We start from the raw sequence: 20,860 nt of genomic DNA on the forward strand, positions 1-20,860 counted from the left end.
TCATCTAACTAATTCTGTATTTGAATAGATGTGAAGATTTATACCAAGCTTTTATAGTTTGGGGAAGTAAAAAGACCTTGGTTTTCATGTTTCTTTTAATGATAAATTGTGAGATTATTGTGTTTTATGTTTGCTATTTTCTGCTACTATCACTTCTTCTAGTGTATCACATTAAGTTAAATTAATCATTTGCAGTTTTACAAGTTTAGACAAAAGTCTAAATGGGATACATTTCAAATGAAAATGCAGATTAAATATTGATTGATATTAAAAACTTGACTCAGGTTATTTTGCAGAATGTAAAATAAAGTACTGTCTTATAAATTATGTTAACTCAGATAAATAATAGAGCGTACAGCATGAAATGAAGTCTAGAGGAGAAACTACTACATTTAACAGTGTTAATAGGGTTTTTCTAGTCTAACGGATGAAAAGATGAATCGAATCATTCTTTTATACGTCCTTTCATTTACTGAGCTTCAAAGTGGTTGGGAGCAAGTAACTATATAGCAGGAAATTGTTATCAGTAGTCCAAATGGTCATTAGATGTAATGCTATGTTATGGAAGATCAGAGTGAAAACAAAAGTAGCTACAGATATATATGCGACATACAACTGCAGGAAATTGGATGGTCGTGTACTGCAGAAGCAACATCAGAGTGTGTTTTCACAAATGAGTTTTTAAAAAAAAAAAAAAAATCTGTGTTTTTCTTACAAGTGTTAATGCTTGCAAGCTGGCTAGTCACCTTAATTGCTGCTTCCGAAATGTTTTCTATGTGTGAAAATGAATAGTAGCAGTAATGGGGAAATAAATTCAGAATTCTGCGTATCTGGTAGCAAAGAGTGTAAAAATTGAGTGAATCTGAGAATATTTTTAGCAGCTTTATTTCATTAAACAAGAGAATGATGGTACATTTTTGTGACTTTTGTCAATTTACTGATAAATAACTTTTGAATTATTTCTCATCTTATAAAATACTAGGCTAAAATGAAGTGACTCACAGAAGTGATAGCTTCTTTTCTCATGGAAATATTGTATTTTTTTTTCTTTGTCTTTACAAAATATATTGTGCACAGTTGGATGACATTATTTTTGTGAATCCTAAAAGGATTCCATCAGTTTTTTCCCAGCAATGATTAGTTTATTCTGCTCAGAGGAAAATGCTGTGTTTGCTGCTGTTTCCATCCCTGTGGCAGGATGCTTCTGCAGCAAACCACAGCAGCTTGAAAGCAATGCACTTTCTAAGGAAAAACCACGTATCTGAAATAATTATCAACCTATTTAGCAGTGTTATGTTAAAACTACATTGAAAGTTTGCATTACTCAGGATTGGTACAAATTCCTGCAAAAAAAGGGCTTGAGTAACTGAAGAAGCAGAGTTTAACTGCTACTTGAGCTCATGTTTATGGTTAGTGCATCTGGAGGGAAGAATAGTTCGCTATATATTGTGTGTTTGGTGGAAAGGACGTGAATCATCTTTCCATTATTCTTGCTCATTAAAAAATACTTGTGAAAGTAGAACTGTTTTATGAAACAACTTTGATGTATTTATAAGCATAATGTGTTTTTTTTCATTTATACACATAGACTATAATTACAATGCCAGTTAAATTAGCTTCCTAAATTGTGAATAACATGGGCTGTGTTTTCTATCAAAATTTAGTTCCAGTTTCTTTTGTAAGTACAGTTTTTGTGCCACTCAACAAAACTGCAAAGGGAACACATGTGGACCTTTAAATATTTTTTTACCTCAAGTCCTTTATAGATGGGATATAAAAGCACGTTGTATAACATAATAAATTGTATGGAAGGGAACCACATGTTTTCCAAGTAGAAAAAATGCATTTTAGTGATCTGTGTCATATGTTTATATCCATATGACATACTTTTAATCCTAGTTACTTACCTAACCATTCTTTCGATTCCTGCGTCATTTGTCAATTTTCATACTTCAGTGAGAGCCGTGTCTACTCTGGGAAAATTTATTGCTGTTTAGAGTAGATAGGCTTAAAAAAAAGCTAAAACGATGAAGATGCCCCAGTTCCACATTTTACTCCGGGGATTTTTATTTAGAGGCGATATAAAATAAGACGGTCCTTTCCCTTTGCTATTGTAGTTTCTAAAGCATAGAGACCTATTTTGTTCTTAAAGATCCTTTTCCCACCCAAAAGTTATATGTATGCAGAACGTATGCAAATCACCGCTATGAAATGTGAGTCTCACAGTAAGATGCAGAGATCTAGAGAACTGGGGGAAAAAAACAACCAACCTCCCCTTCCATAAAAATAGTTTCTTTGTGGGGTTTGTCTCCCTGAGGAACTTCCTGATACTCTGATACTCTGTCATGTGTAATTGGATTGTAGCTCTTTCTGAATACGGTTTTCTCCTCTTGACAGCATGGGGTAACCTTGGAAATGTTCTCAAGAGCCAGAGCAAGATTTCTGAAGCTGAAAGCGCCTATAGAAATGCCTTGTACTACCGCAGCAACATGGCTGATATGCTTTATAATTTGTAAGTATGCGTGGCTTTCCTGGGGTTGGATTGTCTGTGAAACCTGTTGTGAATGGAGCTATTGATTTACTTGCTGGAAAATAGGGGTGATGTTAGCTGTTGCTTTGTAATAGTTGTTTCATTAATCGTGCTCCTTAAACTATGGGGTGGACAGGACCTTTTCTTGGTCAACATTAACATATATTCATGTACTGGGTATGGAGAAGGTAAACTTACAAATCTGTTTGCTTTAAAAGAACAAAAAAAAAAAACCCACACTGAACGAAGTACAGATAGATGAGCTGGCGACAGTAGCACTCCATCTGTTTCTGACTCTGCTAAAATATACAGGTGTTATTTAGACTTCTTTTTAAAGTCTGAATAACACTTGGTGGGGGGAGTGGGTGTAAGCACTTCATAGCATAAGCCAATACCGCTCGGTTAGCTCCAGAGGTCTGGAAAGTTAAAATAGCAAATTACTTTTCTCCTGTGACTGACTTCAGAGCAGTGTAGGTTCAAGAAAGTTTAATTACTAGAATCCTGTTGTAGGTGGGTAAGAGAATAAATACCGTGAACATCAAAATAGTTACACAGCGGGGAAAAAGATTTCCCAACTCATTAACGTACCAAATCATGAACAGGGAAGCTAGCGTCTCGCTAAGCTTCTCAGTGAAGCGTGATCGTGCTGCGTGCCCCAGTGGGGAGGGGGCTGATTCTCCGGGTGTCCTGGCTGGGCGTCTCGCCTGCTCCCTGCTCAGCACTGCTCATTGTGCTGGCGCTCACCCTTCCTTCCCCTTCTGCCATCACCCACCCAGCCCCAGCCCCCAGAGCGGGGTTCTGCTGCGAGACAGGCTTGCCACCTTCAATAGCTGTACGCTGTTGTTTCATGATGTGTGCAGAGAACAAAATCCAGGTGACCTCCGTTTATTAGGTAGTAGTATGAAAATAACGTCCCATGTGCGGTAGAAAAGTATGTATGTGAGAGAAACAATGTGTGCAACAACTAAATGAAAATAGTGAGCCTCTTTAAATAAATAAATAAACAAATAATGTTCTGCCTGCAAGTCCAGTTTAAAATGGTTGTTTATAATACCTGAAAAATTAAGTTTACCATAATAGACTTTTTCTTCTTTTTTTCCTTGTTTAACAAGGAATAAATTGGCCATTTCATTAATTTGTCTTACAGGTAAACATGCTGGAAACTCAAAGTAATTTAATGATAGAATTTCTGTTCCAAAATCAAATTCATATCTCAAAATATTTATATTTTCAATAATCATACAATTACACACATATACATATGCACATAATTTTTTTGTTTCTGTTAGGCAATGGAGAGTGTGAAAGCATATTTTTAAGAAGAAACTCCTTCTGCTCACATTTAAAAAACAACTTCTGAGCCAAGCAAAAGATTGTAGGAAAAAAAGTTACAAGATTGATACTCCTAAATTTATCATACACCATTCATTTTGGGGATGAAAATTATAACTATTAAAATATTTTGTATGCCTATACAGTACTTTTGTCTCTTACTCACTCACTGTGTCATAGAAGGAAACTGAAGTTAATACCAGGGTAAGAAGAGGAAAGGGGGCTGGGCGATAAAGACAGGGATATAAAAAAAATCAGATTTCAGTAGTTTTGCTGTTCTCAGAACAAGATGATAATCTTCCAACTTTCCACTGATATACAAAATATGTGCCTACAAACCTTCATTTCTGTTAAATAGAAAATTTCTTGGAATTCTACTGAATTTGTGGAAAAGGAATTTAATTGAAATGCTGGTTGGAATATATAGGGCATGAAGTTACCTTACATATACCTGGGAAAGTAAAGGAAGTATATTCAGAGGGAAGTGTTTGCTATATAGTGTGTGTATATGTATGCATATGCAAAAAAGGATCTCTAATTCTTAACCTTTCTACTACCATCTTGAATGCAATAGAATCCTTTCTTTTCTTTTTTTTTTAAAGCTTCATAAAACCATTAGTTATTCAATAGAAATTGAAAAATCTTGCATCATTATTTTAACTCTTCCTTTTTTTTTTTTGCAGTCTTGTTCTTTCTCTGTGTTGGATACTTCCATATCCAGCATGAAAACTAGGTGATGAATGGAGTGGGCTTTCATATTACAAGACCACAAACGAATCAATTATTTTAAGCATAAACTCTGAAGAGCTCCCTTGCAAGTTCAGCCCATCCTTGGCATGCAGTTCTATGGGAGCCTTTTACAAAAAATACTGTAATGGAAAAATGCGTCTTGTATGTTTCTGGCTTTTAGTATGTGCCTTTGAAACTGAAACAGTCCTTTAGTAGAACTTTAGGAAAAAAGCACACTTACAGTAATTTCTAATTACCGTATTTTGGGCATAATGTATCCTAAGTATATTGTAATCTCCCATGCTCTTTATTTTTTCTTAGCACATATGCCTCAGTATTTGATACAAATTAATTGGCACATGCAGCCCAGTGTTCACACACAGCAATAACAAATCAAAGTGCTATCTGATTAAGGAACAAATTATTAAGGATTAACTCACAATTTTTAATGGATAACAATCAAAGAGAGAAACTGCATAAACAATAGCATTTGATAATCTCTCCTTTTTCAAGAAACTAAAATGGGAGGCTGGCTTAGCAGTTGGCTATTAATGCATTAAAATCTAGAGAATTTAGCACATTAGATGAATGTCTGATTTCAGTGGTATAGTTTTATTTTCTGACTGTTGCACCTTATGGCTCTGAGTTACAGCTGCTTTTGCCATTCAAGACAATTTAAACTGCATTAATTTAGATTATGTAATTACATAATGTCCATTTGAAGGCTTGCCTCATTCTGAACATGTCATTTCTCATAGTGTTCAAACGTGTCAATTATGTAACCTTAAATAAATTCCTAAACTTCTAGAGATCAGCAGAGATTTTTAAATTATTATTTTTACTTATAAAAAAAAGAAGGGAAAAAAGAAACAAAAAAGCTCTTGCTAACATTAATATTGGGTTGGTGGTTCATCACTACTTTAGATATGGGTTGTTCTGTTGACATTTTGTCAGGTCCGAATAAGTGAAACTTATGCATGGCTTATACCTCAAGATAGCTTGTGACTGAGCCTGTCTTGAAGATAAGATCTGTGGCCTGGAATTCAGGAAACCTGAGCTGGGGCTAAGGACTTGAATTCTTGTTTGGAAGCTTGTTTTCTGAAACTCTCATGAAAAACTCAGGGTAAATTCCTGGCAACTCTGAAAGCATTTGAGATTTTCATAGCAATTTCAGTACAGAAAGGATTTCAGTTGTTTTATACTGTAGATGGCGAATGTATTACAATATGACTTTAATAAGGTAGTTTGTACTTCAGAAATACATATGAAGTGGCCTCCTATAACTAACTTCTCTGACATCTTGAGACTGTACTGCAGGTAATTTTTACAAATGAATCTCAACGCTAACTTCTCAAAGCTATGTAACACTGCTGATTTCAGCTAAATTTCTAAGGGTAGTAAATCAGCATAAACTGCGATCTCTTTCCATGCCTTTTTTTAAAACAAACAGAGAAATCCATGTATTTTAATACTGTGAAGTACCAAGGACAGAGCTGTAGAAAAACAGTAGTTTGTTCTTCCAAACTAGGCGATGTTCAGTAGATTAAAAGCAAACTATTTTTAGTTTGTTTTGGCTTTTTAGTCTTTGTTGTCTTAAAGCTCATGGGGTTTTTTGTATTGTTTGTATTGTTTCAAATTGATTCTAATTAATGCCTAAAGTAAAATTGCTTATCAGTCAAAAGACAGTTTTGCATACATTATTTCACTTGTATTTAGACCTAGCTCTGCTTAGAGTATTCTTTTGTCATCTGTATCAGTAATCTATATTACCTTGAGTTTCTCATCTAATTTTAAGGATGTTTGCAGTCTCACATAAATATTGAATATTCCTTTAAAATAATACTAATTACTTTAAATGTTGTATTTTTGGAGTATACAATGCCCTATAAAGGATGAATTTCTACCAAACAGCCATCCCCTTGCTTCTCTCCTGAAATATCTCATTTTTCCTTTAATGATATAGGGCTGTGTGCACAGGTTTATTATTCAAATAATTTAATTTCTTTGAATAAGTTCAAGGTATGAATTTCCATAAACTTTACTTTGGCAAGTATTAGGTATTATGGTAATAGTGCCATACCCCTATGGCAAGCCTTAGGGTATTATGTCAATAAATGTGGATTTTTTAGATTTCTGTTAAGTAAAGTCTTCAACAGTAGCTGAAATTTTAATTCGGTAAAGTCTGGGATTGCAGAAGTGTTTTATATGCAAAGTTTAACTCCACATCCTTGGGTAAAAATCAATATGAGCAAAGTTCTTCCTTGTCTGTTGTTATTAGCCTATATAACATCTGAAATTGTGTTCCCTCTGCTTCTGCCTTTTAAGGATGCTGGCATAAAAATCTCCTTTACTGAGCTATCAGAGACGAAAAGCACTAAAAGCAGGCTAACCTACTAACCCATGTTGAACTGTATTTGAACCTGCCCCAGACAAAGTTGCTGCACCACTTCACGTAGTAGGAAATGAGTCAAGGTTATGGTTCCTCTTCCTTGACAGCTCACAAGTTTTTATAATGCAGGATGTCAAGTTAAAAAGCAAAGAGGATGTGTCGTCTGCTGTCTGTTTAAGTATTCGATTATTTTTTTCTCAGCTGTGAATGCAAACTTGTTACAAACCTGTTTGGAATTAATCTCTGCTTTGCCAGCTAGTTCTTCCTCTGTCAAAGAGAGCGGCTGAAATTTGTGTCTTACTGTAACCAAAGTTGTTTTGATAAAATCTTGCTGTGTTGTGAGACCGGCTCTTGAGGTAGCACCCAAAGGTCACTTTAGTGACCGGTGGCGTCCTGCAAGTGCAGAACTGCTCCGGGGCTCTTATAGGGCCTGTATGAAGTAGATATTTTTGTTAGTAGTATCGGAGCTGAAACACATTCATTGACCTGGCTATTCAATTACATGCTTCAGTATTTGAAATTGCGGTGGTTCATAGTCCTTACATAAACTTTGTCCATTTTATAAAATTAGGAAAATAATTGTTGGACTCTGAGAGACTTTGCCATTCAGTTTCGTAAAGGGCCCCTCTTGTAAGAGGTTGTCTCCAGCTCTCAACCTGCTGGGGCACGTGAGGGTGAATAGATATCTTGTTTGAGGACTGCTGGCACAGCACACCACTGCCCAGTGGCTGGAGGATGGAGAAAGGCAGGAGCAATGCTACTCCTCATCCCTATGGCAGCCTTCCCTCTGTCAAGGAAACAGGGGTTGTGAGAGTTGATGCAGTGCTGAAATGGTAGTAATCCCAACCAAACTGCTCTAGTAACAGAGAAAAGAACAGGACTGTATTTGTCGACCAATTTGCTTGCATTTGGAAAGCTCTTCCCTAGAACTGGGAGAACATGACAAAGTTTTGACTGCGTTATCTGAAAGACTAGAGGTTGTTTTGGGGGCGATTGTTTTGTTTTGATTTTTTTTACTAATGGGGTTATGGGTGACGGTGCTTAGTGAGTTCTGCAAAGGGAATGGTCATTCTGTCTTAATGCCTACTGGGTATGTGTGGGTTCTTATTGATTAAAAAAGTAGGATTTATGTTCCGTTTACATATTTGCTAACAGGATGTTACTGGAAATCATTAAACATGTTCCCTGTTTGTACTGTTCCTTAACGATTGGCTTTCTTGTTAATGAAACCTAGTTGTAGACTCTTACGAAAGGTTAGCACTCATTTGGTTGAGTAGTTAAATGGCTTAATTACTTAAAAAAACCAAAACAAAAAAAGCCTTAATTAAAGACCAGACATAATGGTTTCATGTACAGGGCTGCTGTAGCCTCCATACCTGTCTTTCTACCCACTAGTTTTGCAAATAACAATGAAAGAGTTGCCTTAGGCAAAGCACATCCTCTATTGCTGTGGCTGGAGACACATCTGTGTGGGGGATAAAAGAGGCTTTTCTTCCATTTCTTTCTTTGTTTGCCAGTGTAGCATCTAGGTAAGTACAGCTCTTTGTAGATAATCCCACTTGAAATCAATGGGATAAATGTAGCTTGAGGCATGGATGAAGTGCAGTCATGGCAAAATAATAGCTAACAGGCCCTGTATTAGCTGTTATCAACCAGTAAACAAAACTATTTCAATTTTGTACTTGGCCTGAAAATTTTATAAATATTTCACTAACATACATGTTTTCCTTGATGACAGTTACGGTTCCTGTGTATTGTACTTGGTCAATTTATGCCAGCTTTAGTCACTGAGGAGTTTGCTTTGTAAGTAGACCAGCTGGCTTTAATAGTACTACAACAGGAAGAAATTAATATGTAACTTGAGAAAAACGGTAGACTGTCTACTGCCTGTTTATATTTTGTGACTGCTTTCCAGTCCCTGAAAACAGTTTTGTGCCATTAGTATTCAGTGACTTTAGGTCAAAACCAAGGCAGAGAAGGAAGACAGGAAGATTTTTCAAGTTATTGGTCAAACAAGATAGGTAGAAGTTGGGAGCTTAAAGAATTCAGGATGGTTGCAAAGAACTAATTTTGGGGGAAATGTTTTCCTGCATGTATTTAAATGAGCAATTCTATCTGTAGAAGTGATGTGCATCATTTCTAGATAGCCAGAACTAGATTCTCATTTTTTTCTTTTTTTTATTTTTCTTCCTATTAGACAAACAGGATTCTGAGACACTTCCTAAGTAACTACGTGAAGTCTGCTACTCTTGCAAGCAGTCAGCACTTATCCTCCGTTTCACAAATGATTCACGCTCCACTGTAAAATTCGCTAGAAGCAATGCAGGCAAAAAAAATCCTGTTGTAAGGTTGTTCCAGAATCTTGCTGCTGTGATAATTAGAACTTGTCTCCTAATTAATCCTAAACTAATTCATGGAAAATTTATAACCGTTTACTTTGTGTCCTATGGTTTAAGTAGCTCTTTCTTCTCCAAGTAATTTCATCCTCATGTGCTTCTAGAGAGAAACTTTATTCTTCGACAGTACTTACCTTACTAGGCTAAAGGAGCCACTGACTTCCTCCCCACCCTCCCTCCATCTGATAGACTTCACATTTTCCCAGTTATGTCAGTAAACTTTCTTTGAACGGAAATTGCATGTTTCAATTAACGTTTTAATTTATCCGCCTTACAACTGGGAGGTGGACTGGAGAGAAAAAAATTTTTGGAACTGCAAACTTGAACCAACTGGTCCTGTGTTTTGGTTCTTGGGGGGCATTTTGGGGTTATGCTTTTTTATTTATTTAGCTTGGTATTCTTAGCAACTGTAGAAAGTTTATTAAAAAGTGCCAGAAGACTTTAAGCTCTTCATCCAAGTTTATCACTTGAGCTTACTCTTCTGTATCAAGCATCCTTATTTCAAGGACATGCTTTCCTTTGTTCATCCTTGCATAAGGAAGAAGGAAGGCTTTGTGTCTCTATAACCGCAAAAGATAGATACGTACTCAACGCATGCCAATAGCTTTGTTCCACCACTGGCTTACATTCAATGCTTTGCACTGTATCACTGCTTTTGCATTCCTTTTGTTCGCTCCTTCTCCACTCTTCCAGCAATCTCCAAAGAGCAGTTACCATTTCAAAGTGTAAACAGAGAAGGGGAAAGGCATGTCAAGAACAGATCCACTCCTGGCTATAGGAAGAACTTCCTGCCATCTGCCCCAGCCACTGGGAGGTGTGAGCTACTGGAGACTCAGCAGTGCCTGCAAGGTGTCAGCTCCAGCTGAGGGACATTCTTCCTCTGCATCTAGAAAATGGTCGTTGTGAGCATTTTCTTTTTTTCTGCATTTACTATAGACAAACGAAGTGGCAACGTGAGATGAAAATCAACTGTCTCCTTTAAAAGGAAATGGAGTAGAACTATATATTTGTTGAGCTTTACAAATGCACCCTGAACTTTTTAAAGATGTCTTCAATGTAATAAAGCGTAGTAATAAGCATGACAAACAAACTCTACATTGTTTGATTGTGCAATTAGATAAATTTACTAGCCAAATTGGAAACTTTTGGCTAAACTTTAGTCTTTTTTTTTCCCCCTACAAAAAAGATGGAAATATGCATGCACCAAACCTTTTTTAGAAAGGGTTTGCCATTTTTTACAGACTCACCATTAACCCGTTATCACTTCTTTCTAGGTGAGTGGAAAGGAACAAATTTTTATCTAAAAGTTTTGAGAGCCAGTAGACGAGGAAGCACAGGCTCCATCTGCCATTGCCAGTTTCTCACTTCAACCCTAGGAATCAGCTGGAGGGAAATGGGTTGTCTAAGGAAGGAAGGAAGGAATTGGGACTATCAAAATGGGGCTGAACAAACAGATGCTAAGAACTTCAAGAAGGTCATGGACTTTAATTGTTACCGCCCGTGGGTTTCACTTCATCTGCTCTGTCCATGCTCCTCTATTTTCTAGCTAGTCAGCTCATTTCTTGCAAGCTTAGCTGAGTATGGTAATTATGCAGCTATTAGTTCCCAGCTTGTGACACCACAACTTCTTTCTGTACAACCATAGTCAGTTTGCTTGAAGGACATTTTGCAATTCTCTAGTTGAATTGGCATAGAAAAGTTTTGTTTCAAATTTTGCCCTTAATGTATCTTTATGAAGATACATTAAACATTATGAAGATACATAAAACTTCAGTTTTATTTTTAGCGATTTAAAAGTAATTTTGAGTGTCTTTGATGAAAATTCTCTAGCTGGAAGATAGTAAATGCTAAAGCACGTGAAAATAAGACATAGGAGGCATATCAAACTTTCCTCTTGTGGCTTTGACCTCTGTTCTGAAGTGAAAGAGACTCCAAAATCAACTCCAATGAAAAAGGAAGCATTTCTGTCACAAAATAACCCATACTTCACCTATTTCTGAAGGCGAAGGAAAGAATATATAATCAAACTTCCAGTTGAAGCTTGTTTTGAAGAGTTGTTAATATAACTTAACAGACTGCAAAGGTAATTGTGTTCAACCTCTCAGCTTCTTTGGAAAGAACTTCAAGTGCTGAACAGACCCTTTTGGTAGTATTTGCTCTAATGACCTCTTTGCAACCATGTAGTGAAGGACACGCTCCCTTCAGATATTCCTCACTTGAGCCCATCTCTTTGCTTCATGTTCGTCTTGACAATGGTAAACAATTTTCAAGGCCAGCCGCTTTCAGAGGCAATGTCGGGACTTGCTGCCTGAACTCAGTGTTGCTGGAGCGGCTGGCAGAGAGCCTCGAGAACAAGATCCCTGCTTCGCTCCCAGGGCCCTTCCCTTGGGCTGCTGTTCCTTCACTGGCCCTGCTGTCTCCGCTGACCAGGTCCACTGATTTAGCAATGTGGTAGCAAGGCTGAACTGTGCTGTTCCTCAGAACCTTGTGTCTGCCTCTCAGATGTAATGCCTAGCTGAAAATCAGCATGACTTTTGTCTTGGAAATAGCTTAGATGCTGTGAAATGCAGCAATGGAAAGGAGAATACAGGACCTGAGGACTTGCCGATTTTCTTGAACTAATTTTGAAATAAACAGCAGTTTGTCATTTGATCCTGGGGCTTATTTTGTATTTTGCTCAAAAGGTAAATATTTGTGAGAAGGTTATATGTTTTACTTGTAGAAACTGGAGACAAAAGCAAATATTGAACTATTGCTCATTTATATTCCTTGTATGTGGTGAATGAGACAGTAGACCCGTGGAAGTAATAGTGAGCAATAATGTAGTTAGAGACCGGGATTATAATACATGCTCTAAAAAGAGAAGTAGGACATTTCACAGGCAGTATTAATTTTGGCTAATTTTGGTAACTAAATTTGAAGTGTTTGGTTTTAGTTTTAGTTACATTTTGTGAGTAATTAGATAGAGGTTGGTAAGCGTATTTATATGCCTGCATTTTGTTTGAGCTTAAAGCTAGAGAGGATCTGATTTTTTCACCTTGGAAGTTAAATATATCTGCTCTTTAAACGCTTCTAATATTCACTGTAAATTCAGGAACGCTTTGCCAGTTTAGTGCAACGTTCATCACCTTAACTTTTTATCTATTTAAATAACTATTTATCCCTTCATAGGTGAACTTCCAAGCCAGTTGTCTCTCAGAAGCATATGCCCCTAAGTGTTAATTTTACTCAACTAAAAATACTATTTTTTAATTTTCCTTTAAGCCTTTTCCTAACTTTGCTTAATCTGAAACTGGAACCAGTTGATGGTTGATGACTAAATCTAGTCATTTTTGTACTGTCAGAAGCCACAGGGAAAACCAGTGATCAATCAGGACCAATTTCACATGGAGAAGAGCCAGTTTCATGCCTTGTCAAGGTTTTTTAGATTATATCCTTTTTTTTCCTTCTTTTTCTTTTACCAAACCTCATAACAAATAGAAATAAAACTCTAATTATTTGCTGGAATTCAGCACTGAATCTTGCATCAGTGGGGGAGGGGAGCCAGAGAGAGAGTGTCTGTTAATGGAACAACTTTTAAAAGAAAAAAGAGTCTTCTGGAAGAGGAGTAGAAAAAAAAAACCACCTTAAAATATCAAGTAATTAATCAAGAGTGCCAGTACTAGAGCATGTAGTGAACACAGAAGATGAATTTGGTAATAATTATAAATAAAAGTTCTTTTAATCCAAAAAAGCACAAATGTCGTACACTTACCAAAGTAATTTATTTTGTTCAAGTTGACCAATTACTGTATTACTTCTCGTAATGTGTGAAATTATTTACTCCAGAACTAAAATAAGAATGGAATTTCTTTGATAAATTTGTCCCAAAACTGTGTGTAAGAATGTTTTTGGTTTTTTAAAAGGTAAGAAGCAGCTTAAATGTCAGACCATGCAACTCATTTATTTTTATGTTAATTCTACTGCTATCAATAGAAAACTGGATGAAAATAATAATAATAATAATAATAATAATAATAATAATAATAATAATAATAATAATAATTTTCCTTGGAGTAATTGCAGCCTATAAAAATTTTTAAAGTAAACAAAATTCAGGTTCTAGAAAATTTAGAAAATGTTATTACTATCCTGATGATCATACCTTTTGCCACCTGCAAGACACTTGACAGTAGTTAAAAACGTTGGTGCCATGCCAAAAAGTATCCTGAATGTTATTCCCTCATTGCTGATATTACTGCAAGTACCAACTAGATGTAAGTTCTGTTAATATTAAAAGTGATTTACTACCTGATCCAAAGTTAGTTGAGAAACAGTTTCAAAAGCGAGGCCACATGGTACTGATAGATAGCCTAGGAAAAAAGGGGATATATTCCTCCCTTCTGTTAAATCCTAACCCAATGATAGGAAGCAAACAACATAGATGGCGGTTACTTCCTTAGCTAACTGCCCTGCTCTTTTCTTCCCCTGAAGTCTACTGGTTTAATTCAAAAAGTTTTCCTGAGATTTTGGAGGGGAAAAAAAAAACCCCTCTGATTAGACACTGGAGATGGAAAGAGTCCAAGCTCTTTTCAGTTCAAAAAGCTATCAGCAGATAAACGCATAGAGGGAGAAAATTGCTGTGGGTTAGGGAAACTACAAATAGATATGGTAACCCTCCCACCTAAAGGAAATAGCTACATTTATTTTTTCCTGGATACTTTGAGGTGTATTGAGAGGGACATCTAGCCCTGGATAATAAGGTCTGAGTCTGCACTCTGAAATGACTAATTTTTAAGGATTTTTAAATCCTTGTGATTTTAATATATTTGCATATGTTTTTTTTTAGTCTTCTAAAACTCAAATCTGTAATGCTTTGAGCCTTCATTTAAGCATACAATTGTGAATTCATGTCAATGATGTCCAGACTACTTATTTCTCTAGAAATATGTGGGTGGCTGGTGTAAATTGTAATTCACAAGGAAGCTTGTCTTAAAAGCTTTAATTAAAGCCCATGGATTATGAAACTAACAAAACTGGAAGTATTCGGTATCATTTTTGATACCTCTTCAGTTATTAAATTTGTTCGGAGCAGAAAGAAGGCAGGAAAAAATTGAACTGTTGTCGGTGCTTAGCCGTACAGTGAATAATCTGGGGAAATCGCTCAACAAGGGGACTGCTTAAGGTCATACATGTGAAGTGTTAGGTAGTTAACTTTATTGTGCATTTGAAAAAGATCTGCTTATTTCAAGTCAAGAAAAGATGACAGGCTAAACATGAATGACTTAGTTACAAATAGCTCCACCATACTCCATCTGCTTTAAAAAGTCTCACAGTCTACCATTTTCTCAACTGATAAGTAAATCTCCTGATTTCCAAGAAAGCCAAAACTATTGCATTTAACATCTGCTTTGTTAAAGCCATGTTCGCACCTGATGTCTATGAATTAATCCTGTTTTCACACAAAATAATTTTCCCACTGAATTGTTAGTAACATGCAGAGTTGTTATATCTCTGAAATACCAATCAGCATATTTTTCTTTGTTACCTTAGTTTTGTTTTCGATATTTATTTTGAAGTTACTCTTTGCAGTAACCTCCCTCTCTCTTTTCTTTTTTTTTCTTTTTTTTTTTTTGTCCTTATGCAGAGGATTACTACTTCAGGAAAACAGCAGGTTTTCAGAGGCATTGCATTACTATAAACTGGCAATTGGTAGCAGACCCACACTAGCTTGTAAGTATTTCAACTATACAAGCTTGCATAATACTGACTATTGTTTTTTTAAGGAAATCTTCCTACTCTTTAATAACACTTTCTTTTTTTTCAAAAGTTTTTCATTCAGAAAGCAAAAGGTGGAATTGTACACTTTTCAGTTAAAAGCAACTGTTTATTAGTCAACAACTACATTTAATGTGGTGCAGGGAGGAAGCAGGTAATGAGTTAACACTGGGCAGCACTGTTAGAACCTAAAATGCTTCTGATCTGGGGTGGTGAACCATAGGTGCTACTGCCCAAATTTTCAGGCTCCTGTTTTCTGTTTCTTACAGCCAGTCCCTGATTTTTATGGTACATGGTGTGAGTGAATAATACAAATATTTTTGAAGTTCTTTTATTTTTCCTTTCTTGCCTGGGGGAAATGGGAAATAATCCATAGGAAGTTGCCAGTGATCGGTTCCAAAATTAAGTGGGTGCTTTTTAAGATTGCTGACTTTTTTGTAGCTTAAGTATTAAATCTTCTATATATGTATGTATACACATACACATATATGCATAAACATATGTATATATTTTTGTAACATTTCAAACAATGACGCTATATGCTTGATATAGTCCTAATAAGAGGAGTGAAATGGAGCACCCTGCCTAACCAGCGTTCCCTTCCCTCCTTCCTCAGTCTTTATAGCCACTTTCTCCTTTCCTTGTCTCTGAACTTTTACCTCTTACATGTTCCTCTTTACACCCGTGATCAATCTATATTATACAAAAGCTAAATTAGATAACCATGGGATCTCTTTCAGATATTACTTTGAAGTAGAACAAAGATTCGATAAAGCATAATGGAACCCCATTAAAAGATAATGTTTTTCCCCTCTTCACAGCTGCCTATTTAAATACTGGTATCATCCTGATGAACCAAGGGAAGACAGAGGAAGCCAGGAGGACTTTCCTGAAGTGTTCAGAGATCCCTGATGAAAATTTGAAAGATCCTCATGCTCATAAAAGCTCTGTTACTAGCTGTCTTTACAACTTAGGAAAACTTTTTCATGAACAAGGACACTATGAGGTAGGACTCCAGATTTGTCTACAATATCATGATAAAACCTTCATACATAAGTAATACCTATTGCTTCCATCCAGACTTTCAAAATACAACACAGGCACAAATTGATTGAATTTCACCAAATCAAGGTTAACGTTCTCTACAGCCACAAGTGTGGCGATGTTAATTAGCAGTGTGATGTTCTGACGTCAGAGTCAACATTAGCAATGGTCACATCTGATATGTCTTAATTCATTCATTTTGGCTTTGTCCCCATAGCTGATATGCAAAGGATACAGCCTGATTACAGACCAGCTGACCTAAAGTGTACTGGCTTTTTAATTCAAAATAGAGTAAGTCCATCTTTAGTTGAAGAAATGCAATTATGGTTGCTTTTGAGTCTCCAAAAATAAGACCTAGTTGGAACAATTGAAAACTTCAGTGATTAAAAACATGCCATTATGTGCTATTTTCAGATAACTTACCTAAGTGCTGAAGTGGGTTGGATATTTTTAATGTAACTGTACGCTGCACCCAACCCATCCCATCGCATCTCATTTACGTGTGCAAATGTGACTGTTGTGATTCCTCTCTGTTTTCCCTGATGAAAGTACTAAAACTGGACATTCGCTTGAGTTTTGACCTTTAGCAGTATTTGAAAGAAAGTCATTCTCTCTTTGCATTGCCAGGCATACTTCAGAACAGGAGTTACGCGTGGTTTTGATCCATATAACTCTTCGTGACCGCGACAGTTACCTCAGCTGTTTAAGATTAGGCATGCACAAGCTCTATGGATTCTCTGTCATCTGTCTGCTGAATCCAGCTTTGTCAGGTGGCAGTTACTAATTGGTTAAACAAAGACACAGACACCTAATACATCCATAAAGATAAGAGAAAAGCAGCATGTTGTCTGCACGGTCAATAATGTAGAGTCGGAGTGCAATGCCTGGGAGGTGCAAGGGCTTTTAAGAATATAAACCATCAGATTTCTGCCTGGTGGTCATTGTAGTCTGACTCAAGCTTGATTTGATCATACGCTTAGATTTTTTCAAGCATATTTCAGCCTTCACAGGCTGTGACTATTTGATGGGATGATGTAGAAAATGATGCAGAGCTAACAGACTGACCAGTAAGCATCCTGAGTGCTGAATGAACCATAAATGTGTGATCAAGTAATTCAAGGCACAGCACATTTGCGAAGGGAATCCAATTGTGGCATTCTTGACACTATAGTCCATCTAATTCTTTCTGTGGAGCAGACTTCAGTTGTGAGGATTATGTTTTGTTATTACTTGGCAGTAGAAAATTTCTTTTTTTTAGGTCACTTACTGTATCTTAGTCATCAGGAAGTCCTTTGTCTGCAGTTTGATATTATTCCATATTCTCTGACAGCCTATAGAATTTTATATATGTTTATAAACTCATGAGTCATTGAGGGGTTTAAAAATATGTTCCTTTTATTTCCACCTGGGAAATTGGAACTAATTAGAAATTGCAATATTGGAACTAATTTGATCTCTTGTCAATAAGCTTCACTGGATTTGGTAAAACTTTGTAAATGAGAAGTTTGAACTTTCTGTGATATTTATGATGCTGACGTGTTTTCTTTGTCTCTGCACCTTTCATTTGGGGAAGGAAGATAGTTTGGTTTTACTTTATATGTGAAAGACTGCTTTTGAAATTGGTGCTTTACTAATGATTTGTCCCACTTGTGTGTCTCTTTTCAGGATGCCCTTGTGGTTTACAAAGAAGCAATACAGAAAATGCCAAGACAGTTTGCACCACAGAGCTTATACAACATGATGGGTAAGTGCATTGTTAGTGCTTCAGAAAGATACATGAGGGGTCAGGCAGGGTGAAACAAAAGAGCTTAGCCAGGCAACTGGTGCTCAAATGAGTTAGCTAATAAAACCAAAAATAATTGCCTTCAGTAGATGCGAGCCAAACCAGGTTCAGAGCTTAAATGCCAGCAACTGCAATGCTGGATAAGGCTGAATAAATGATGAGACTGTTGGATACTGGATATCTTTAAGAGTGTCCATGGAGCACTTGTACATTTAGAATGCATGGATTAGTGGTTTTCTCTGCCTCCAGAATCTCTCATCCATTATCTTGGAGACCTCATGTGCAATTCATACAGGTTTTTTTAATCTCCCATTTAGTCATCTTTGAGACTAAGAAAAAATTGTATTTACTTCATAGAAAATGGAGTGAGATTGATTATAACATAAAATCTAGCGTGGATGTTGGATGTTAAATTTCCAAACAGGCCCACAGAGGTAGTTGGATTTTTTTGCAGGTTGTGGCAAAAACTTATTTCCCAGCTGATGTACTGTTAGTTAGACATCTACAACAAGAGAATTCTTCCAGGACCAGTCTATCTGTCCTTCAAAATTTTAGCAGAGTCCCTTGAGTACTGCAAGAAACATTAATTTAGCTGAGGTGGCTTTTTTTTAAACTTTAACTTCAGCTCCTCGTATTCTTCATCACATCTTTATACAGGATACATTAAACAGATAAAAGAAGATAATATGAGTTATTATTTGTAGTATTCAGATCTGTAAACAAGAGGGCAGGGTCTTCATTGTTCCAGAGATGCTTTTTAGTGGAATTCTCTCTGAAAGGGCATGTGTTTCTGCTAAGCAACCTCAGTGTCTGGCCCAGTAGACTCTGTGAGCTCCTATCTGGGACAGAAAAGGATGTAAGATACCTTTACTTTAAAGTAGTTCAAAGTACGGCAATTAAAAATATATGTAGAAACAATTAGGATCAACAGGAAAGGGGGTTTGTGGCTTTTTTTCCCCTTTCCAGTGCCTAAAATACAAGGGAACGTATTGGTTGATACCAATTGGTTTGACACAGTTGTTGCAAGGAGGCACCACTCACTAGTCTCTACTTATTTAGGAAAGACATCTTTTATTAGCTCCTTACAAGTACTTGGGCATAGGAAAAAAAAATTCTAAAACTGTAGTTGTAACTTATGCTACGTGTTTGCAAATCTCTGTAAATGCTAAATTAAGTACTTCTCTTGTCACAGTGACAAAGTATCTAATGTCAATAATAGTATAAACACTTCCTTAACAGTTCATATAGTTCAATGGAGAGTTACTTCTCCCTGAATGCTGAGCTTCATGAGATTAATGCAAATGGATAAAATCTCTAAAACGCACAAGTTCATTATTGCATGTACTTTTGTTTATAGAGAGTCTCAGCTGAACTATTGTTTTATCAGTTTTATCTATCAGCATTTGCTGATAAATTTGGTGGGGTTTTATCAACAGTCACCACTCCATGAATTAAGCCTCTGCTTACTATAGGTGTCCTATAGTGACTGCTGAAGTACTGCAGTGCTCCAGCAACCCCTCCGAAGTTTGACTGCCCTCTTTAGTGCAGATATATGTTTCATAATTCTGATAAAAGTGCTCCTCAGAAGTACAGAAATTGGAAAAAGTAAACCAATGCTGTTTATAGCATGATGGTTGTTCCATTACAAAACAGGCCTGTGCCACCCTTTGTCTTTTCCCGTGAATAGACGCTCCCTTTAGAACCACTATGACCTATAAGATTCTTTAGTTTTTTACTTTTTTGCCCATTGGTTACTTTTTTAGGTTCAGGAGGCCTTTCTTGGCTTCCTTTATAAGCACAGTCCATGACGTCCAAGTTCACTCTGTTCCTGGGATTTGCATTTATTAACTGACAAAGCAATAGTGAACACAAAGACCAGCTCAGTCCTTTGCCCGGGCTTGGCTGCTGCTACACTTCCTCCCTCCACTGCTTAGCCCATGCTCTGGCTTCTGTTTCCTTTAGGCAGCCACCGGCACTTCACGGATGTCCTAGCGGCGTAACAAGTTAGGGTCAGCTGAGCTTACCTTAGCCCCTTTCAGCCTATTGCAAAGAGCAACAGGGTATTATGGAGCTCCGTAAAGTACAACTTACCCTGAACACAGCATATATTTGTATTTTGGTTGCTGTTGTGATGGCAGCTGTTGCAGGGAAACCAGAATTTGTTTCACACTAGTTGCTGAGGTTTGGCTTGTTGGCTACGCTGCAGAGGCAATCCAAGAGGCTACATACAGAGTAGGGTAGTGACTCGAATTGAACATCGTGCAGCATTGTTAACAGCAGGACTGGTTTGCTTAAAGCTATCCTGGATGCATCTATCCATGAGCGTACATGATGGCAGTTAGACACATTGAATTAGGTTAGTCTTTCCTACCTGTAATAGTGTGAAGGTTATATGACAAGACAGAGCTCCGTAGCTATGCTCACTTTATAGTGTGGGAAGAAAAAGATACCTCTGGGGAGTATTAAGTATTAAGGGAGTATTAAGCCCATCTGATTTAGACATCTAAATGTCTGTAAAAGGAGCTGAGTTGACTGGCTTAGACTTGCTAGCTCAAGTTGGGTGAGATAAATCCTAAACGCCTATTCAGTCATCTCTTTGCATCGGGTGTGACAGGAGAACAAGGCAACCACATCCATTACCAGGAGTGCATCCGCTCTGCAGCTTATACCGTGTCATTGGGCACCAGAAGGCCGACCAGATTGTTTATTTCTGTTTTGATGTTCAAGACAAAATTATAAACATGTTCGCTATAACACTTTCTTTGATAAACAGCATTACATAAACTTGTCTGCCCACTTCTTGCCTTTAAAAGGGAGACTAGAGGAACTGAAATAGGCCGGTCCTGTCTCATCTTCTTGGAACTGCATGAGCCCGACTCTGAGCTGTACCCACTCACCAT

The 20,860-nt window shown here is 36.9% G+C and overlaps 1 protein-coding gene across 1 annotated transcript in view; it reads left to right on the top strand.

Moving 5' to 3' along the window:
• Positions 1-20,860, top strand: part of TMTC2 (transmembrane O-mannosyltransferase targeting cadherins 2) — a 263,245-nt gene that overhangs the window by 170,798 nt on the left and 71,587 nt on the right. The window contains exons 4-7 of the mRNA XM_076333832.1: positions 2,398-2,512; positions 15,003-15,088; positions 15,955-16,139; positions 17,843-17,921. Of these exons, the coding sequence (XP_076189947.1) occupies positions 2,398-2,512; positions 15,003-15,088; positions 15,955-16,139; positions 17,843-17,921 (465 nt within the window). The remainder of the gene's footprint in view (positions 1-2,397; positions 2,513-15,002; positions 15,089-15,954; positions 16,140-17,842; positions 17,922-20,860) is intronic.

This window comes from Aptenodytes patagonicus, chromosome 1, assembly GCF_965638725.1.
Source record: "Aptenodytes patagonicus chromosome 1, bAptPat1.pri.cur, whole genome shotgun sequence".
NCBI classification, from domain to species: Eukaryota; Metazoa; Chordata; class Aves; order Sphenisciformes; family Spheniscidae; genus Aptenodytes; species Aptenodytes patagonicus.